Raw genomic sequence first — 16,216 nt, forward strand, 5'->3', positions numbered from 1 at the left:
GAGAAAGGTGGGACGGCTCACTCAGGAAGTTGTGTTTTACTCTTGAGAGTGTACAAATGAGGCAACGCTGTTAGTAAAGGGATTTGTTGGCTTGATTTTTTTTTTTTTAAGATGAGAGATATGACAATTCATCCTTAAACTGAAGAAAGTACTGCAGACAGTTTAAGTTTGTTGATGGCCAACAAAGAAGAGTTAACTGTGGAACTGGGCGTGCATGGAGAGTGAGAGTGAATGGGGTCCTAGCACTAGGGGAAGGGGTGCCTTTGACTGGATCAGGGACATATGTGTCAATAAGAGGGAGAGATAATATCACAGTGTAGTTGCAGGTAGATTGTAGGTTTTGCATGATGAGGGAGTTTTTGTCTTATTGCTTTTTCTCCTCAGTGAAAAAGTGTGGGACAAGCAGAAGTGGCAGGGGAAGGAAGAAGTTGGATATGTGTGGCATGGGACAGTCAGTCATTCAAAAGGGGGAAAGGAAAAAAGGGGGCCTAATTGGGAAAGTGTGGTTGAACTGGGGAGCAATGTTGACTAAACATGTGAAGTATGAGGTCATGAATTTAAAGTAAGACCAGACAGCAGGGTCAGGACTAAATGAAGCCCTGGGGGCCCTAATGTGCAAAATTCAGGGAGGTGCTCACTCTCAGAATTGTGCCCGAGGCAGCTCAGGTGCCTAAGTCTAGTCCAGACCTTGCCAGACACTGCGGTTTTATGGTTTTCTCAAACGGCATTGAGGTAGTTGAGTGGAGGTAAAGAATAGGTACAACTGAGTTTCATCATGATTGTGATTTGGCAGAAGAATGAAACTGGAAGAGAGAGGCGTTCAAGAGAACAGAATATTTGCAAGGAAGATCATAGAACCTATGCAAGAAGAGGAGGGAAGAGAAACTACATGGGGGTGAAGTCTAACGACAAATTGGCTGATAAATTAATCAGTACATTTAGGGGCTCATACAGTTGTTGTAGGGGTGAGGTTGAAAGTTGTTATCCAAAGAGGTGATGTAGTTACTGGACAGGACCACATTTAGAGTGCGGTTGTAACAGTGGGAGGTGAGAGGCAGGAAAGAAATGATACTGGGGAGGGAGGAAGTCAGCTAACGCAGAGGCCAGGACGCTGTCATCCAGGTGGGTGAGTGGCCACCAGAAGTGGGAACAGGAATGTGGATGGAGATTAATACAGCATGTAAATGCTGAAGCCTTCAATGAACAAAGGCTGAGCAACTGATATATGAGTAATCTGGCTGATTCCTAAATAATTAAACTATGATATGATTCTGACTCACAAATATAGTTCTGTTTATTGATTCTAATAAATACTTGATAAAATAAATTGGATAAGGAGAGGGAGAGCATGAATAATTGAGATTCTGTTGAAAATTGTTATTTCCTATGGCATTTTGGTCAATGACTTAAATCTCATGCATTCATTTTTCTTTTAAGTGCACTAAAATTACTAAATTAACTGGTTTCATTTTTAGCTTTCTTATTTTTTCCTGCTTCCCCAATAGCGTAGGTGGTTATGAAAAGGAAAATAGATAATGTTTTGTAGCAAGAGGGAGGAAGAAAAGTAATAAACATGACAATACACTGCATGGCTCATACATATAAATGTATTTATAATATTTGCACATCAAGGTGAATGAATTATTCTCCCTCTGATTTTGGGGTTGTGGAAACAAGAAAATGTAGATCTAAGAGCATATGTGCAGGCAAAGGAGTGGACAATGATGACAGTTTCCATTCATTGCACAGCTATTGTGTGCCAGTCACCCACTAAGTGCTTCCCCCTTGTAATAGCCCAGGCACGTTGGGTTATATGCTCCCTTGACAGTTGAGAAAATAGGCTTAGTGAGGGTAACGTGCCCAAATCACACAGGTAATTGACAGAGCAAGAAATCAAACCCTGGTCCCTGAGTCCCAAGGCCATATTTACTGTTTGCCCAGAACAATATTGAACAGAGCCAACATTTTCACATAAAATCTTCATTGGATGTATCATTTTTCCTGCAAAAACACATTGAAGTGTTTGATGTGCCTAGTAATAAAAATATAGTTTTTCCAGACATTTCTTATTGAACAGAAAATATTCAAGGAGATGTATAGACTTGAAGAGCAGTACCTGACTAGTAAAAGCTGCCTCACAACTCAGGTTTCTTGTTTCCATTTCTTCTCTAGTGTACATCTATTAAAAAGTATTTAAAATAATTAATTGCCTTCAAAGTTCCTGAAATAACTAAGCTCTAGGATGGAAAGGAACAAAACAAGAAAACTTGCTAGAGCATGATTTATTAAATATATACATATAAGTTTAGCCTAACCAAATATATTTGTTATATATCTTACCTGTGTTGTTAGTAAGCCATAAGAAAGTGATGGATATATTGAGACATTTGTCATCTGGAATTTTTTTCCTGGACAAATGTCATTTAATTCTGATTTTCAGGGTGGTCAGATTCAGTAAGAGGATGATCTTTTAAATTTCTACTTGTAAAAATAAGTAAAAAGCATGGCCCCTCATGGCTCCTGAAGGGTGTTCTTTGTTATACAGACCATAGAACTATAAGGCAATCATTGGAGAAGAGCCAATATGTCAATGGAATCAGTTTTGAAAGGTTTGAAGTAATTCAACAGCAAGCCTAGCTCAGGATCTGAAATCAGATTAGTAAAACCAGTTAAGAGAGTGATTTCTAGCATCACACTGATATCAGTGTGAAAGGGACTGGTTTGGCTCATTTATTTGTGAATATAAAAGGTAAGAGGCGATATAAATGAAGTTCATAATGTTATGAAGAGGGTATATACGGATTTTTTAATTTTTTTAAAAAGTGTATCTTTATTGATTTCAGAGAGAGGAAAGGAGAGGGAGAGAGAGAGACAGAAACATCAATGATGAGAGAGTCATTGATCGAGCCCACAACCCGGGCATGTGCCCTGCCTGGGAATCGAACCCTGATCGCCTGGATCCTAGGCCGACTCTCAACCACTGAGCAACGCCTGGCCCGGCTATATGGATTTTTTTAGATCATTAGTGAGTGTGTCTTTCATGTTTACTGTAATTCACTGGCTGCTCACTCAATATTGAGCACTGTGTTAGGTGCAGCGCCTACAAAGATAAGAGATACACTTTACCTTTATTAAGGAGACCATAGTTTTGTGGGAGAGGCTGAGGGTCCACCCAGTGTTGAGCACACAATAGGTTCTCAATAAGTATCTGTTGAATAAATGTTTTGATTAGATATGGGGGTGAATAGTAAAAGTGCACCGAGTGTAGCAAGTGCTACGATAGACAGGGTAGGACATGAAGAGGCACTTGGACCCCTGCTCAAGGTTTCTCTAAGAGTGACCTTCAAGCCACATTGTGAAGGAATTACATAGAGAAGAAAGGTGAGGAAGAAGGGAACGTAGAAAATAGCATTCTGAGACAGGATGGTGAAAAAGGGCATGATGGATTTAGAGAACTAGATTTTTGGTATATGTGGCCTTGTGTTGAAAGAGGAGAACAAAGATTAGGAAAGATAATTCCAGGAAAGCCATGTATCCTCACTGAGAAGTTCTTGTGGTCTTGTATAGACACAGGATCTCGAACACAGAATTGTCATAAAATAGTAGAGAAAATAATTCTTAATATTTATAAAATGTTTACTACATACTGTGTTTTACATACATTAATTTTTTAATCCTCAAATATCCTCTGAGATAGGAATTACTATTAGCCCATTTTTAGGACAAGACAAGTGAAACAGAGTGCAATTAAGTAACTGACTTGGGATCATACCTCTAATAACTGACAGAGCTGGGATTTAAACCCAATGATCTGGCTCCAGTACCTACACTCCTACCACTTTAGTGCATGGCCTCTTAATGCAGTGTCATATGTTGTGTAACTTGCTATTAATAATGGTATTTGAAGTATCTAAGTAAAACAATCATTATTTTTAATAAAATAGCTCTCATTCACTTTCTTTCCAATATATTATCTCAAGTTGGAGAAAAGAGGTATAGGAATCGGGGGGCACTAGGAATTACATATAATTCCAAGTGCATTTACGAGAATGTGTTAGATAAGAATTACATCCTGGGTAGCATTTGGGTGAAACAGATTGGGACTGCTGCTGTAGGAGATAGTCATTCAGCGAAGGATGTGGCAACACAGGATGTTAGTTAGAGAACATAAAATGTTCCTTTATTCATGGAGAATATGACAACAGGGTTTTTTGAAGTAACATATAAATGTCAGGAGTTGATGATGTCAATGTGAAATTCATAACTGATAACTTATTTTTCCATTCAAGAATACCTTTCCCACTTGAATTTCCATACTCCTTTGTCTAGATATCTCTTAAAGAACTTCCGATATCCTGCCTACTACTCTGCACGGTGTGTACTGAAAAATACATATGATTCTAATAAGAATCATATCTAGACACCCCATACATTGCTTAGTGCACTTGACAAGCACTTGCTAATTTCATTCTCATAACAACCCCAGGGGAAATTGTCTTTATTACAGTTTTACAGATAAGGAAACTGAGGACTGAAAGGCTAATCTGCTTGAGGTCACTAGAAGTTAAAAAAGATTTTGGTCAGGTATGCAAATGGATTTCCACATGAGTATCTAAGGAGTAGCTAAGATAGTCCCAATTGCTTGGAGAGCTCCCAGTTTATTCCTTAATTCCCCATTTCTTTCTTAATTTATATATAAAATAATTTCCCATATGAACTATTAATAATAGTTTAAATGCATACAGCTCCTTTAAGACTTCAAAATATGTTCAGTCCAGCTGGCATGGCTTAGAGGTTGAACACTGACCTAGGATCCAGGTGATCCGGGTTCGATTCCCGGTCAGGGCACATGCCCGGGTTGCAGGCAGCCGATCAATGACTCTCATCATTGATGTTTCAATCTCTCTCTCCCTCTCCCTTCCTCTCTCTGAAATCAATAAAGATATATTTAAAAATATATATATGTTCATACTCACTGTTAAGTCCCCGTGTGACAAGTAAAGAAAAGGAGACATGCACAAGTTGTGAAGATAAATGGAGAAGTAGAGTTAGCGTGGACGTGCCGCTCCTGACTCTCAGACCAGTGCTCTCCTTTCCGTGCTGTGCCATATTCTGTGGCCTCGGCAGGCTTGCCAATACCAGTTACCTGTGGTCTCATCAGAGACTTTACACCGTTGGAATTTTAGGAAGACTCCAGAGGACAGAGGATATTAGACATCTCTTCATTAAATACTAGGGAAGTACTGTAATTGCTGCTGTGTGACTCTGATTGTATTTATTTGAAAGTTACTCTCTCTGTTCATCCATTTCGCTTGACAAGTTGACTGTTGTAAAATTTTATTATCGGTTTTAATTAAAAGCCCTGTAGGTAGGATAAGAAACTCATTCTAAGATGGAAATATATAGAGCTGATCTATACAACAATCAGTAGTATATATTTTTGGAGAATGCAGTATGGAATAGAGATAGCAATAAGGAAACACTTCTTAGTACAATATAGAAATTAAATTCGATATACTATGAGGAGAAATTCGGGTAAGAGGGTCTGCAGAGAGAAGATAGACATGAAGAAAAGGGATGGTGTCAGGTCAGCTTGTCCAGGCGGCAAAGGGTAATCCAAGACGATGAGGCAGGGGAGGGCGTCTAAAGGCCGTTAGAGGGAAGGAAGGTTTGTACAGAGAGCGAGGCTCCGTGGAACGGGAAAGCATTGGGGCAGGGATCGGGATGCCTTTCCGCTCTTAAAACCTGTGATTATGTAAAAGCTTATCAGAGGGAAAGTAAAAGCGAGCAGAAGCTGTTAAGAGAAAAGATGAAAGCTCCCGAGAGAAATGGGAGTTTAGAAAAGACTGCGTTTCTTGCATCCCGCTGCCCTGCCACGGTGACACTTGTCGCGGTGACCTCAGGGCCTTTGTGCTCCCAGCAGAGCTGAGGCTTCGCAGGGGTCACTCCCTCGCCCCCTGAGGGGTCCCAGCAGCAGCCCGCGTTGATGTACTCTTGGGCAGAGATAGCAGCGGCAAAGCTGAGAAGAGAAATTGAAATAAGACAACCGCATCGGAGGCAGCTCAAACTGGAGAAAAGAAAACTGGGCCATCTGGCTGGGTCATTTTCCTGCCGCGTTTTGAGTTGCTGTTTGTAGTTCCTGTTGTACGATAGCTGTTATGCTTCAAGACATTTACGCTCTCCTCTATTAACTGTCATTCTCTGTAGCCACTATTGAATATTCAGCCCATCAACTTTTATTTATTTAAGCGTTGGGCCTAACTGGGATACTCGCCATTTACTCTCTAACGTGCACAGTAAAGCATGTCTTCTCCCTGTAGGTACTTCTGAGCGTCTTTTCATGTGAAAGATATAACACTATCCAGAATGACTTTGTAGGGATCACAATCTCCATATCTCTAACTATGCACAGTATATTTTTATCTACAGTTCTTTCTTAGAGAAAAATAAGCCTAATGGGCTGTCGTACTAAGACTGGATTAACATTGTTTTCTAAACATTTATAGGTAGTGCAGGGACACCTGTCACCTTTAATGAGAACGGAGATGCTCCTGGGCGCTACGATATCTTCCAGTATCAAATCAACAACAAGAGTACAGAGTACAAAGTCATTGGGCACTGGACCAATCAGCTCCATCTAAAAGCAAGTATCAGTGTAAATGTACATTAATGGATATTGTTCTCAAAGAGGTACGCTTTATTTTGAAATATATAACTTTTTAGGATACATTTTCTCCTAAATAAATTTTTAGAAAATGTGTGATTTGATCCTACCTTCGACTTTAAAATGTCATGGAAAGTCTTAAATGTCTGTAAAGAAATCTGATAGTTGTAGGGATTTAATGAAAGATTTCATTTTCTTTTAATTGACTATATATACACTTAGGAAAATTTTTCCCTTTTCTGAAAGACTCACTTGGTCAAGTATTTGTATACTGTGTGTGTGTGTGTGTGTGTGTGTTAGGAAGTGGGTAACAGAGTATGCCATGAAGAAGGTGGAGCTTAAGAATAAGTGTATTTCACCTTTACCACATCTAAGGTTACATCTGATTGATGGAAGTGACACCAGAGAAAGTTAATGTACCCAAAGTGATGTTTATTATTTAATAGCCCTTAAGGCTGTCTGTTGTCCCTTTCTTATCTCAGGTGCCATCCAGGCCCAATGCCATGTGAGGACAACTTGGATAGATCAGCCTGAAGCAGGGTCCCAGGGCCTAGGGGTGCTGCCCAAAACAGCTGGGCATTTTCCTGCCTGGGTGCCAAGCTGCCAAGGGACTCTTTCTTTTCCTGCTGGGGTGTGGTGGGGACTCGGGGGTGGGGTAGCATGTGGGATGTTGAAGGGCAGAGGAACCTCTTCAGATGTTCCTGATTGGTGGGCAGCCCTCCAAGGGGCTCTCTTAGGGAAGGAATCTTAAGGGACTTTGGGGGGAGCTGCCTCTGGTTGACACCCACAAATCATAAGGGTCTCTGGAGCAGGACACCAATCCTGAACTTGATGGATAAGGGAGGCCCAGGAAGTCACAGGGCACAGGGCTGGGTGCAGGGATTTTTGGAGCAGTGTCTGTTTATCACCGGGTAAGGAATTATTTCACATTGGAACAGTCCTTGGTGCCATACCAGTGCACACTGGCTTCTTCGAGTAAAAAGTGGAGAACTGCTCTGTGGTCTCAGCAAAGAATGGACATTCTTTCATTCAGTGTCTTTTCTACATCTATAATATAGGACCATTTGCAGAAATTCGTGGCCTAGGCATTGCTACAACAGTAGTGTTTCCTCTGTAGGCGATAAGATGCCTTTATTGTTTTTAAATTTTATTATTATAAAAAAATATATCTTTATTGATTTCAGAGAGAGGAAGGGAGAGGGAGAGAGATAGAAACACCAATGATGAGAGAGTCATTGATCAGCTGCCTCCTGCACACCCCCACTGGGGATTGAGCCCACAACCCGGGCATGTGCCCTGACAGGGAATCGAACCTCGATCTCCTGGATCCTAGGTCGATGCACAACAGCTGAGCCACACCAGCCAGGCTAAGATGCCTTTAAAATCTTTAAATGATCTAGAAACATATTTTCCTACTGTCCTATGGTTTTAATTTGTATTCCACTCTTTTCTCTAATGAAAGTATCTCCTCTTCTTGATTTCAAATCTACCATAACACTGTGAGCGTTGTGTTCATTTCCCAAATCAATAATGAAGTTCATTTCCTAGCTACAGCTTGTTCTAGCTAAAAGGTAAAAGCTTATGACATACATGAGGGAGGAGAGAGATCACTCTTGTCTCTGTGTGTAACAGGTGCACATGTGCTTTCATGTGTTTGAACCCACTCAGAAGACATCACTTTAGTTTTTTAATATATTTTTATTTCCATATGTCCAAATATAGCCCCTGCAGGGGCATGTCCATGCAGCATCAGTCACCAACATTCTCAGAAAAAAGGCAGATGATGAGAAGTAACAAAACTAGGATATTTAAGATTTATTGTCTCTGAAATGATTCCTGATAATTAGCACAGTTCTGCACAAAGACAACTTCTATTTCAACTATTGCTATCTGATGTAGGGCCCTATACCTACAATTTACTACATGCAGCAGCCCCCTGAAGTCTTATCTATTGTTCTGCAACCCAAATTGACATTTACCAAACATGCCTTTAATAGCTCTGCAGGTTATTGACACCAATCGGAAAACCAATAGCTTTTTGGCAAAAACCCTTTTGAGAGTGGACCTATGTGAAATATAGTAGACATGGCAAAAACAATTGATAAGAGCTAAAATGGGAAGCTACTTTTGTATCTGACTTTTATTAATGCCAAACTGCCTATTAGACTTATGATTAGAGATTTGCATAATAAAATTAAATGGTTGAAAATATGTGTACTAATATGTAATACCATGATACCTAAAATAACAATACACCCAAGTACACATAGACACACCTTTTTATATGTGCATGGTATATTTATTAGAAAACTTTATATTGGATCACAGTTGATCTTTTGTGTATATTTAATGTGCATGAACATTTTTATGTATATTATTGTTATAGTTCATAAAACACAACAAAGCCTCTTGTAAGAATTATTTCTCAAGCATGATTATGATCATTTATAACTAGATAGAAGTTCTTGTTTTACTTTTTTTAAATAATGATGCAATGTTCAGAGAGAAGAAACATTTTTTTTTAATCATCACCTGAGAATATTTTTTCCATTGCTTTTCAGAGACAGTGGAAGGGAGAGAGAAAGAGAGAGAGAGAGAGAGACATCAATTGGTTGTCTCCCCACTGGGGCCGGGAATTGAGCCTGCAACCAAGGTACATGCCCTTGGCCGAAATCGAACTCAAGGCCCTTCAGTCCACAGGCCAATGCTCTAACCACTGAGCCAAACCAGCTAGGGTGACAGAAGTTCTTGTTTTACTGAAACAGGAAGAATGAAACTCTGAGAAGAAAAGAGTGAATTAGACTGTGAGGAGAGGTTATGTGAATTCTGTTGAATCCTGGAATTTATCAGGATAAACTAAATGACTGGTTTTCCTTGGGAGTTGAATCAGTCACTTGTTTGAACGTGGAGTAGGGGGTGCTTGGGAAATGGCCAATTTATTAAAATTCTGCTTAGAACTTGGGCAAGGCACCAAACAATTTTTTTGCCTCCATTTCTTCACATGTAAAATGGAAATATTAGTAGCACCTACTTTATTTGGTGGTAATAAGAATTAAATGAAATAGTAAAATGAAGCATTTAGGGCCTGGCACACACAAAATGCATACATATTACCTATTATTAATTCAGTGTCTCATGTTTCTGTGTGGTCAGTGGGAGGCCGGGTTATGTGCGTGGTGAGGAGAGAAGGGAAGGCCCTTATTAAAAGAGGCTCTTGCTTTTAGAAAGTTCGAAGAGAATCCCCACATTTCAAATGCTGACCATTTGTCTCCACAGCTCACTCTTTCTGTCCATCTTTAATATTGCCCTTAATGCTTTAGAAAATCTATCTGCACTTAAAAAATAAACTCTGTATAAGATAAATACATCGATTTTCTATAGTAGTGTGTGGCTACTTATTGTCACCTAGGCAGTTAATTTTGAATGGATTTTATGAGTTCATTCTGTGTTCAAATTCTGTGCTAAGTGTAGGGACTAGAATGAATATGTGGTCCCCTTACTCAAGGAGCTCACAGTCTAGAAGGACAGACAGACACTCAAACCAATAATTCCAGCGCAATGAGGCAGGTGCACTGATGAAGGCGTGTACATGGTTTTTGTTGTTTATTTTTGTAATCCTCACCCAAGAATATTTTATTAATTTGAGAGAGAGAGTGACATGAGAGAAATATCAATCGGTTGCCTACTATATGTGCCCCCACCAGGGACTGAATATGCAACCTAGGTATGTGCCCTGACTGGGAATCAAGCCTGCAACCTTTTTGGATGATGCTCTGGCCAACTGAGCCTCCGGCCAGGGCCGTGTGCACATGGTTTTGCCAGGACAGTGTCAAGAGGGGTTGCTGCTCTGGCCTAACTGATGCTGTTGATTGTTCAGGGACAGGGAAGGCTACTCCTCCCCATATACCCCATTTCTCTTTGTTCTATTAAACTGGATTTACAACCAGATTTCCACACTCTCAGTGGTAAACATTCATCAGCCAATTGGACTAAATTCTGCTTATTTTCAAAGAGCCAGTTTTTCTGGCTGAATTCAACCATAGGCTGATTTTGTACACCAAGGGTTATAATTGAGCATATATGAGCACAATAAATTTGCCCTCAATATATATCTCAATGGAGTGAAAGAATTTTTCAAACAAGTAAGCCATTCCTTTCTTTTTCCTGGAAAATTATGAGGTGTTTTAGTTTGTCAAAAGCATTGTCTTTATTATTCCAAATATTGTTTCTTTTTCTTTTTTATGGAACTGACATATGTTCTCCATTTAGCAATTACAGTCAGTTAATATAAATTGTTTGTTTTGATCTAGGCTTTCTACTCAGTAATCTCAGTCCACACATGGGAGGCGGATCATCTACCCGAGAGTGAATTTGAACAATTGGGCCTCTCAATTTGTGAGGCTGATGTTCCCCAGAGACAGGTGGTCCTTATTAGTGATTACAAAACATATTGTAACCTAGAGATTCAGAGCAAACAGCAAAGCCTGAACTGAGGGGGTACAGCCATATGCTGCTTTGAGTCCACGGGGGAGGGTGTATCGAGGTTACTGGATGGACCTAAAATAACTCAGGATTCATTTTTATTCTTCCAACCAGAGCCACTTTTTTTTTTTACATTAGGAATGAGACATATGTTTTCACTTGGTTTGTTTTCTTGTTTTTTTATTCAAGTAAATAATTTGAGGATAAATAAAAATAGTAAAGGATAATGATTTCACACGTGCCTCAACCATAGTTATTAGTGTCACAGTCTCAAGAAGCAGGGCTTCATTGGCCCTAATTTAGTTTTTGAGTGGGCCACTCCATAGTTACTGGTGTAACTCCTGATAAGGTACTGAATTCTGAGCCTCAGTTTTCTCATCTGTTAAGTGGGCTTAATAAATGGGCTTACTTTGAAGATTAAATGCACTGTAACATGGTGGTCAAAAGTGAGACCTCAAAATCAGAAAGCTGTTTGAATTCCAACTTTCCAGTTACGAGTCTTATAGCCTTGGACACATTATTTTTTATGTCTCAGGTTCTTCATCTATATGGAAACAATCATAACTACTTCATAGAGTTTTGGTGATAATTAAAGGAAATTGTATATACAAGCAGCCTAGAACATTGCCTGACACATGATCAGTTTTAAATAAATATGATAATATTAGTTGTTTGTTTTGCTAGTATTACCAGGCTACTACAGAGCACCTATAATTGTATATTCAATCAGAAATACCGTATTTGCAAAATCTTTTCTGTCTTTATCTTGATGTTCTGAGTAGGTAGTAACTGTAGAAAGGTGTACAAACACCGTGACAGCTTGTCTATGCATATACTCATAGCCCAAAATGTTATTTTGGTATGAAAATAATGGACTCCAGGATTCCAATTCTTTGGATACAATGAGCAAAATTTCTGATGAAATTTGACCCCATTAAACCATTCTTTCCTATATACCTGTAGCATAATATTTATAACGTTATATCTTAACTGAATATATTTATTTACCTATAGATGGCCAGTCAAATACATGCTATACTGAGGTTTCCTCAACTTGCTTGGAATACAGGAAAGGAGAATTTCTGAGTCTCCTCATTTGCCTCATGTGTTTACTGTTTTGGATAAACATCAAAAGCTTTTAACCAAAATCATTAGATTCATTAATTTCATAGAGGAACAGTTTTTCTATAGTGAAGGATATTGAAATAGTCTTGAAGTAGGAATGGATTGAAAGTTGTCGAAACAGTGCTTGAGGGGAACTTGACCTTTTGGTTGCTTTGATTCTTAGGAATCATGCATTTTCTCTTTGCCTCTGTTTCCCCATTTGCAAAGTTGCCTGCATTTGAAAATGTTATTTCATATTAACATCAGTGCATATAAAGGATAGTCAGCCCTAGGAGAAAAGCATTATGTATGGGCTCTCTTTCCTACAAAGCATGAAGGTAAAGTTGGTCTCTGAGACCTTTCGCTACAATCCAGCAGAACTTGAAGTGCCACAATACGTTATTCTGAAAATGCTGGGTTCTGCTTCCCTGCCTTGTTACAGGGAAGGTGATTCATTGTTAAAACTATATATTTTATTAGATACCAATTCATTGTTTTCAAAAAATGTCATTTTTGGTTTAATACTTTCATGAGAAAACAAGCATTTAGTAAATTCATGTTTTTGATACATTGAGCAAATGTCAAAGTGATTAAATTTTAACTGCATTCTTGCCAAGCCAAGAGAAAGTGTTCAATAAGTATTTGTTGAATGTTATTAATAACACGCTATTTTCTAAATTCTGACTGCATGTGGAGCAAGGATCCAAGAGTATTGATCAGAAAGTGGACTCCTTGTACACAGATAATTTATTCAGTGACTGCTCCCTGCCAGGCAGGATGCTAAACCTTGGAGGAGTACAAGGTTCAATAAGATATAATGGATTTACAGTGTATTAAAGGCAATGCTATACTTGGATTTAACTGCACTAAAAGCATAATTAGACAGGTACAGACTAAAGAAAAAACTATAAATTCAGAAGATGTAATGGTTACCTCCAACTTGGGGACTGGATACAGTTTCTTGACAGATGAACTTCAAGCTGAATTTTAAATTACATTAGTGGCCAGAAATGGTTGGGAGAGTATATAGGCCATGAAAAAAGCATCCATTCATCTACCTATGTATCCGTTTATTCGGGAATAAAGTGCCTCCAATGTGCCATTGCTGTTTTAGATGCTTGGATGGTTTAGATGTATTTCAGATTCAGTCCCTAGTGTCGCTCCTGAATTAGCAACACTTTTCAGGAGCAGAATCCAAGGATATGCCTCTTTCATGAACCCTTAATGCATCCAGCTCTGTTCCTTTATTCTTGATCATTTTAAACACACATTTTTATTAGCCAAGTAGGATCATTGTTTCCAAGGAAGGATATTCTATCTCCCTGCAGAGGCTGGAGAATTGGGAGATTATTTTGCTCTAACTGGTTTTCAATATCCCCAAGGAGATAGGTTGGGAAGACCTTAATATTTGGATGGCCTTATAGGAGAAGTCTGACATTCAGAAGTCCCCTACCACTCATGCTCCTGCCCATGACATTTACAGAGCTCCCTACACTCGGTAGGACTTTATAGTTGCCAAGTGGCTTTTGATGCCTACCTTTGGGAAATAATATCCTTTGGATGGGCAGGCCTACCCTGTCACACAGGACTTCAGAATGCCAGTTGGAAGTGCACTGATAGAAGATGAGGACTGTTACCTATGTTTTCACAGGGAGGAAGTAAAGAGCACAGTTTATTTATGGAATGAGTGTGATCCTGAGTGGTCAGAACGGAGGACATTCTGAGCAGAAGACATCATGGGAAATGAAGAAAGATGGCTTGAAGCTAAATGTTATAGGGTCTCAAATACTATGGGATCACGTGTTGGTATCTTTAGTCTACAATGAGATTTCCCTTAGAGCTATGTTCAGCTCTAAACTCCAGGGAAACATCTTTGACAGAAAAATATAGGTTAGCTGGAGAAGAGGTTGTTTCATTCCTTAGCGGAGGCCACGATTAAGAATTAATTTCTTTCCTATCTTATCTGACAGATTCTCTCTGCCTTATCTATTCATCTGCTTGGTTTGTGCCTTACTTCCAGGAGATATTTAAAAGGACTTACTAAGATATATTTATCATAGTAGGGTAGCCAAACAAACAAACAAGTGAGGGAATTAGGAAGAAAGAATAGAGTTAATAAAATTTAGTTAGTGGTAAAGTGTTACTTTATCATCAATAATTATAGCTAATAGATTCATCTAGGCTGTTCAGTTGAGTAAGAAAAAATCATGCTACTATTTTAAGAGCATACAAATGTATGCCATATAAAATATGATTTAATCTGATTAGGAACTGAGAAGCCAGATTCAGTTATCTGAATCTGTTTCAGCTCAGGCTCTTGGAGTAATTTAATAGTATCCAGGGAATCTAGTGGAGCATCAGTATCAGGGAAAATATGAGTAAGGCATTAAAATAATCTATCATTATTAATGAAAAATAGGAAAAGTCACAAGTGCTTAATTAGTTATTTCAATAAATAATAATTATAATGACACAGGAAAGGAAGAAAAGCTAAAAGGTGATGGTCAAATTAGAAAAGGCAAAGCAAAGAATATGACATAACACGAAATAGAAAATGCCCTCCCATAGCAATGTCAAAGAATGGCAAAGGAAGGTGGGGACTTGGGACTTTTGTGGGGATAATAAAGTTATAAATGATAATAAATGATATATTAAGCCTTATTTTAACCTCAAGAGGAGTAAAGTAAGTGAAATTTTAACATGATGGGCAGAAGAACTAAGATTAAAATAAGGTTATAAACAGATTATAATCTAGAATAGAAGAATAACTGGTAAAAAAAATAAAATTTCCTTATGGCAGGTTTACCAAAATATATGTGAGCCCTGCATCTTAAGATACTTTTAAAAAGCTCAGTGAACACATCAGCATTATACAAAATCTACAATGGACAAAAGAATTACAAGGAAGATTAAAAAGTATTATATGTGAATAAAATATGTATCCTCCAGCTATAGATAGAGGTCAGTAGCTGATAAGAGCATGAAGCTAAAATGAATAAAGTTAATATGTCTGTTGAATGAATCAAAATTTTAACATGCTATCTTTCTTCAAAGCTTCCACTATTTAAGAAAGGAAAATAGAGCCAGAAGCTGGAATTTTCCCTAAGTCCTTACACCATTTCAACTGAGGTTACATGTCTTTATCTCCAAGTGAAGCTGCAGAAATGCACAACTGTTTATAAACTCAGCAGCTGAGGCATAAAATAATGTTCTTCCTTTAAATCCATGCATAAATGACAGAGGAATATAAAAAGGACACAGTGGCACAATAAGAACACAGAAAAGCACTAAATTTTACTAGTACTTCATTGCTTTTATTTGTGATAAAATCAGGTTTAATTAAACTTACTATTTTGAGATAATTATAGATTCACATGCAGTTGCAAGAAATAATGAAGAACTCACATTCTCTTTACCCAGTTTTCCCCTAATGATAACTTCTTTAAAAACTAAATAGCCACTTTTCTAAGGAAGACATACAGATGACCAAAAGATATATGAAAAGATGCTCAACATCACTAGTTATAAGGGAAAAGCAAATCAAAATCACATTGAGATACCAGGTCACACCTGTTAGAGTGGCTGTTATCAAAAACACAAGAAATAAGTGCTGGGGAGAGTGGATAAAACGGAACCTTCACACACCACTGGTGGGAATGTAAATTGGAGCAGTCACTATGAAAAACAGCATGCAAGTTGCTCAAAAAATGAAGAAAGAACTACCATATGACTCAGAAATCCTTCTTCTAGGTATCTATCACAAAATTTGAAAACATTCATTGATAAAGATATATACACCCTTATGTTCATTGCAGCATTATTCACAGTAACCAAGAATGGACACATCCTAAGTGTCCTTCGACAGATGATTGGATAAAGTAGGTGTAGTACGTATATAATGGAATTCTTCTTAGCCATCAAAGAGATGAAACATTGCTATTTGTGACAACACAGATGCATCTTGAA

The 16,216-nt window shown here is 38.4% G+C and overlaps 1 protein-coding gene across 2 annotated transcripts in view; it reads left to right on the forward strand.

The window, feature by feature from the left end:
- The window catches only part of GRM8 (glutamate metabotropic receptor 8), a 689,326-nt gene that overhangs the window by 562,328 nt on the left and 110,782 nt on the right, over positions 1-16,216 (forward strand). For both annotated transcript variants that reach the window (XM_087821041.1, XM_087821040.1), the window contains exon 8: positions 6,507-6,643. In XM_087821041.1, coding sequence (XP_087677167.1) covers positions 6,507-6,643 — 137 coding nt within the window. The remainder of the gene's footprint in view (positions 1-6,506; positions 6,644-16,216) is intronic.

The sequence above is a fragment of the Miniopterus natalensis genome, chromosome 10 (assembly GCF_054644295.1).
Source record: "Miniopterus natalensis isolate mMinNat1 chromosome 10, mMinNat1.hap1, whole genome shotgun sequence".
NCBI lineage: Eukaryota > Metazoa > Chordata > Mammalia > Chiroptera > Miniopteridae > Miniopterus > Miniopterus natalensis.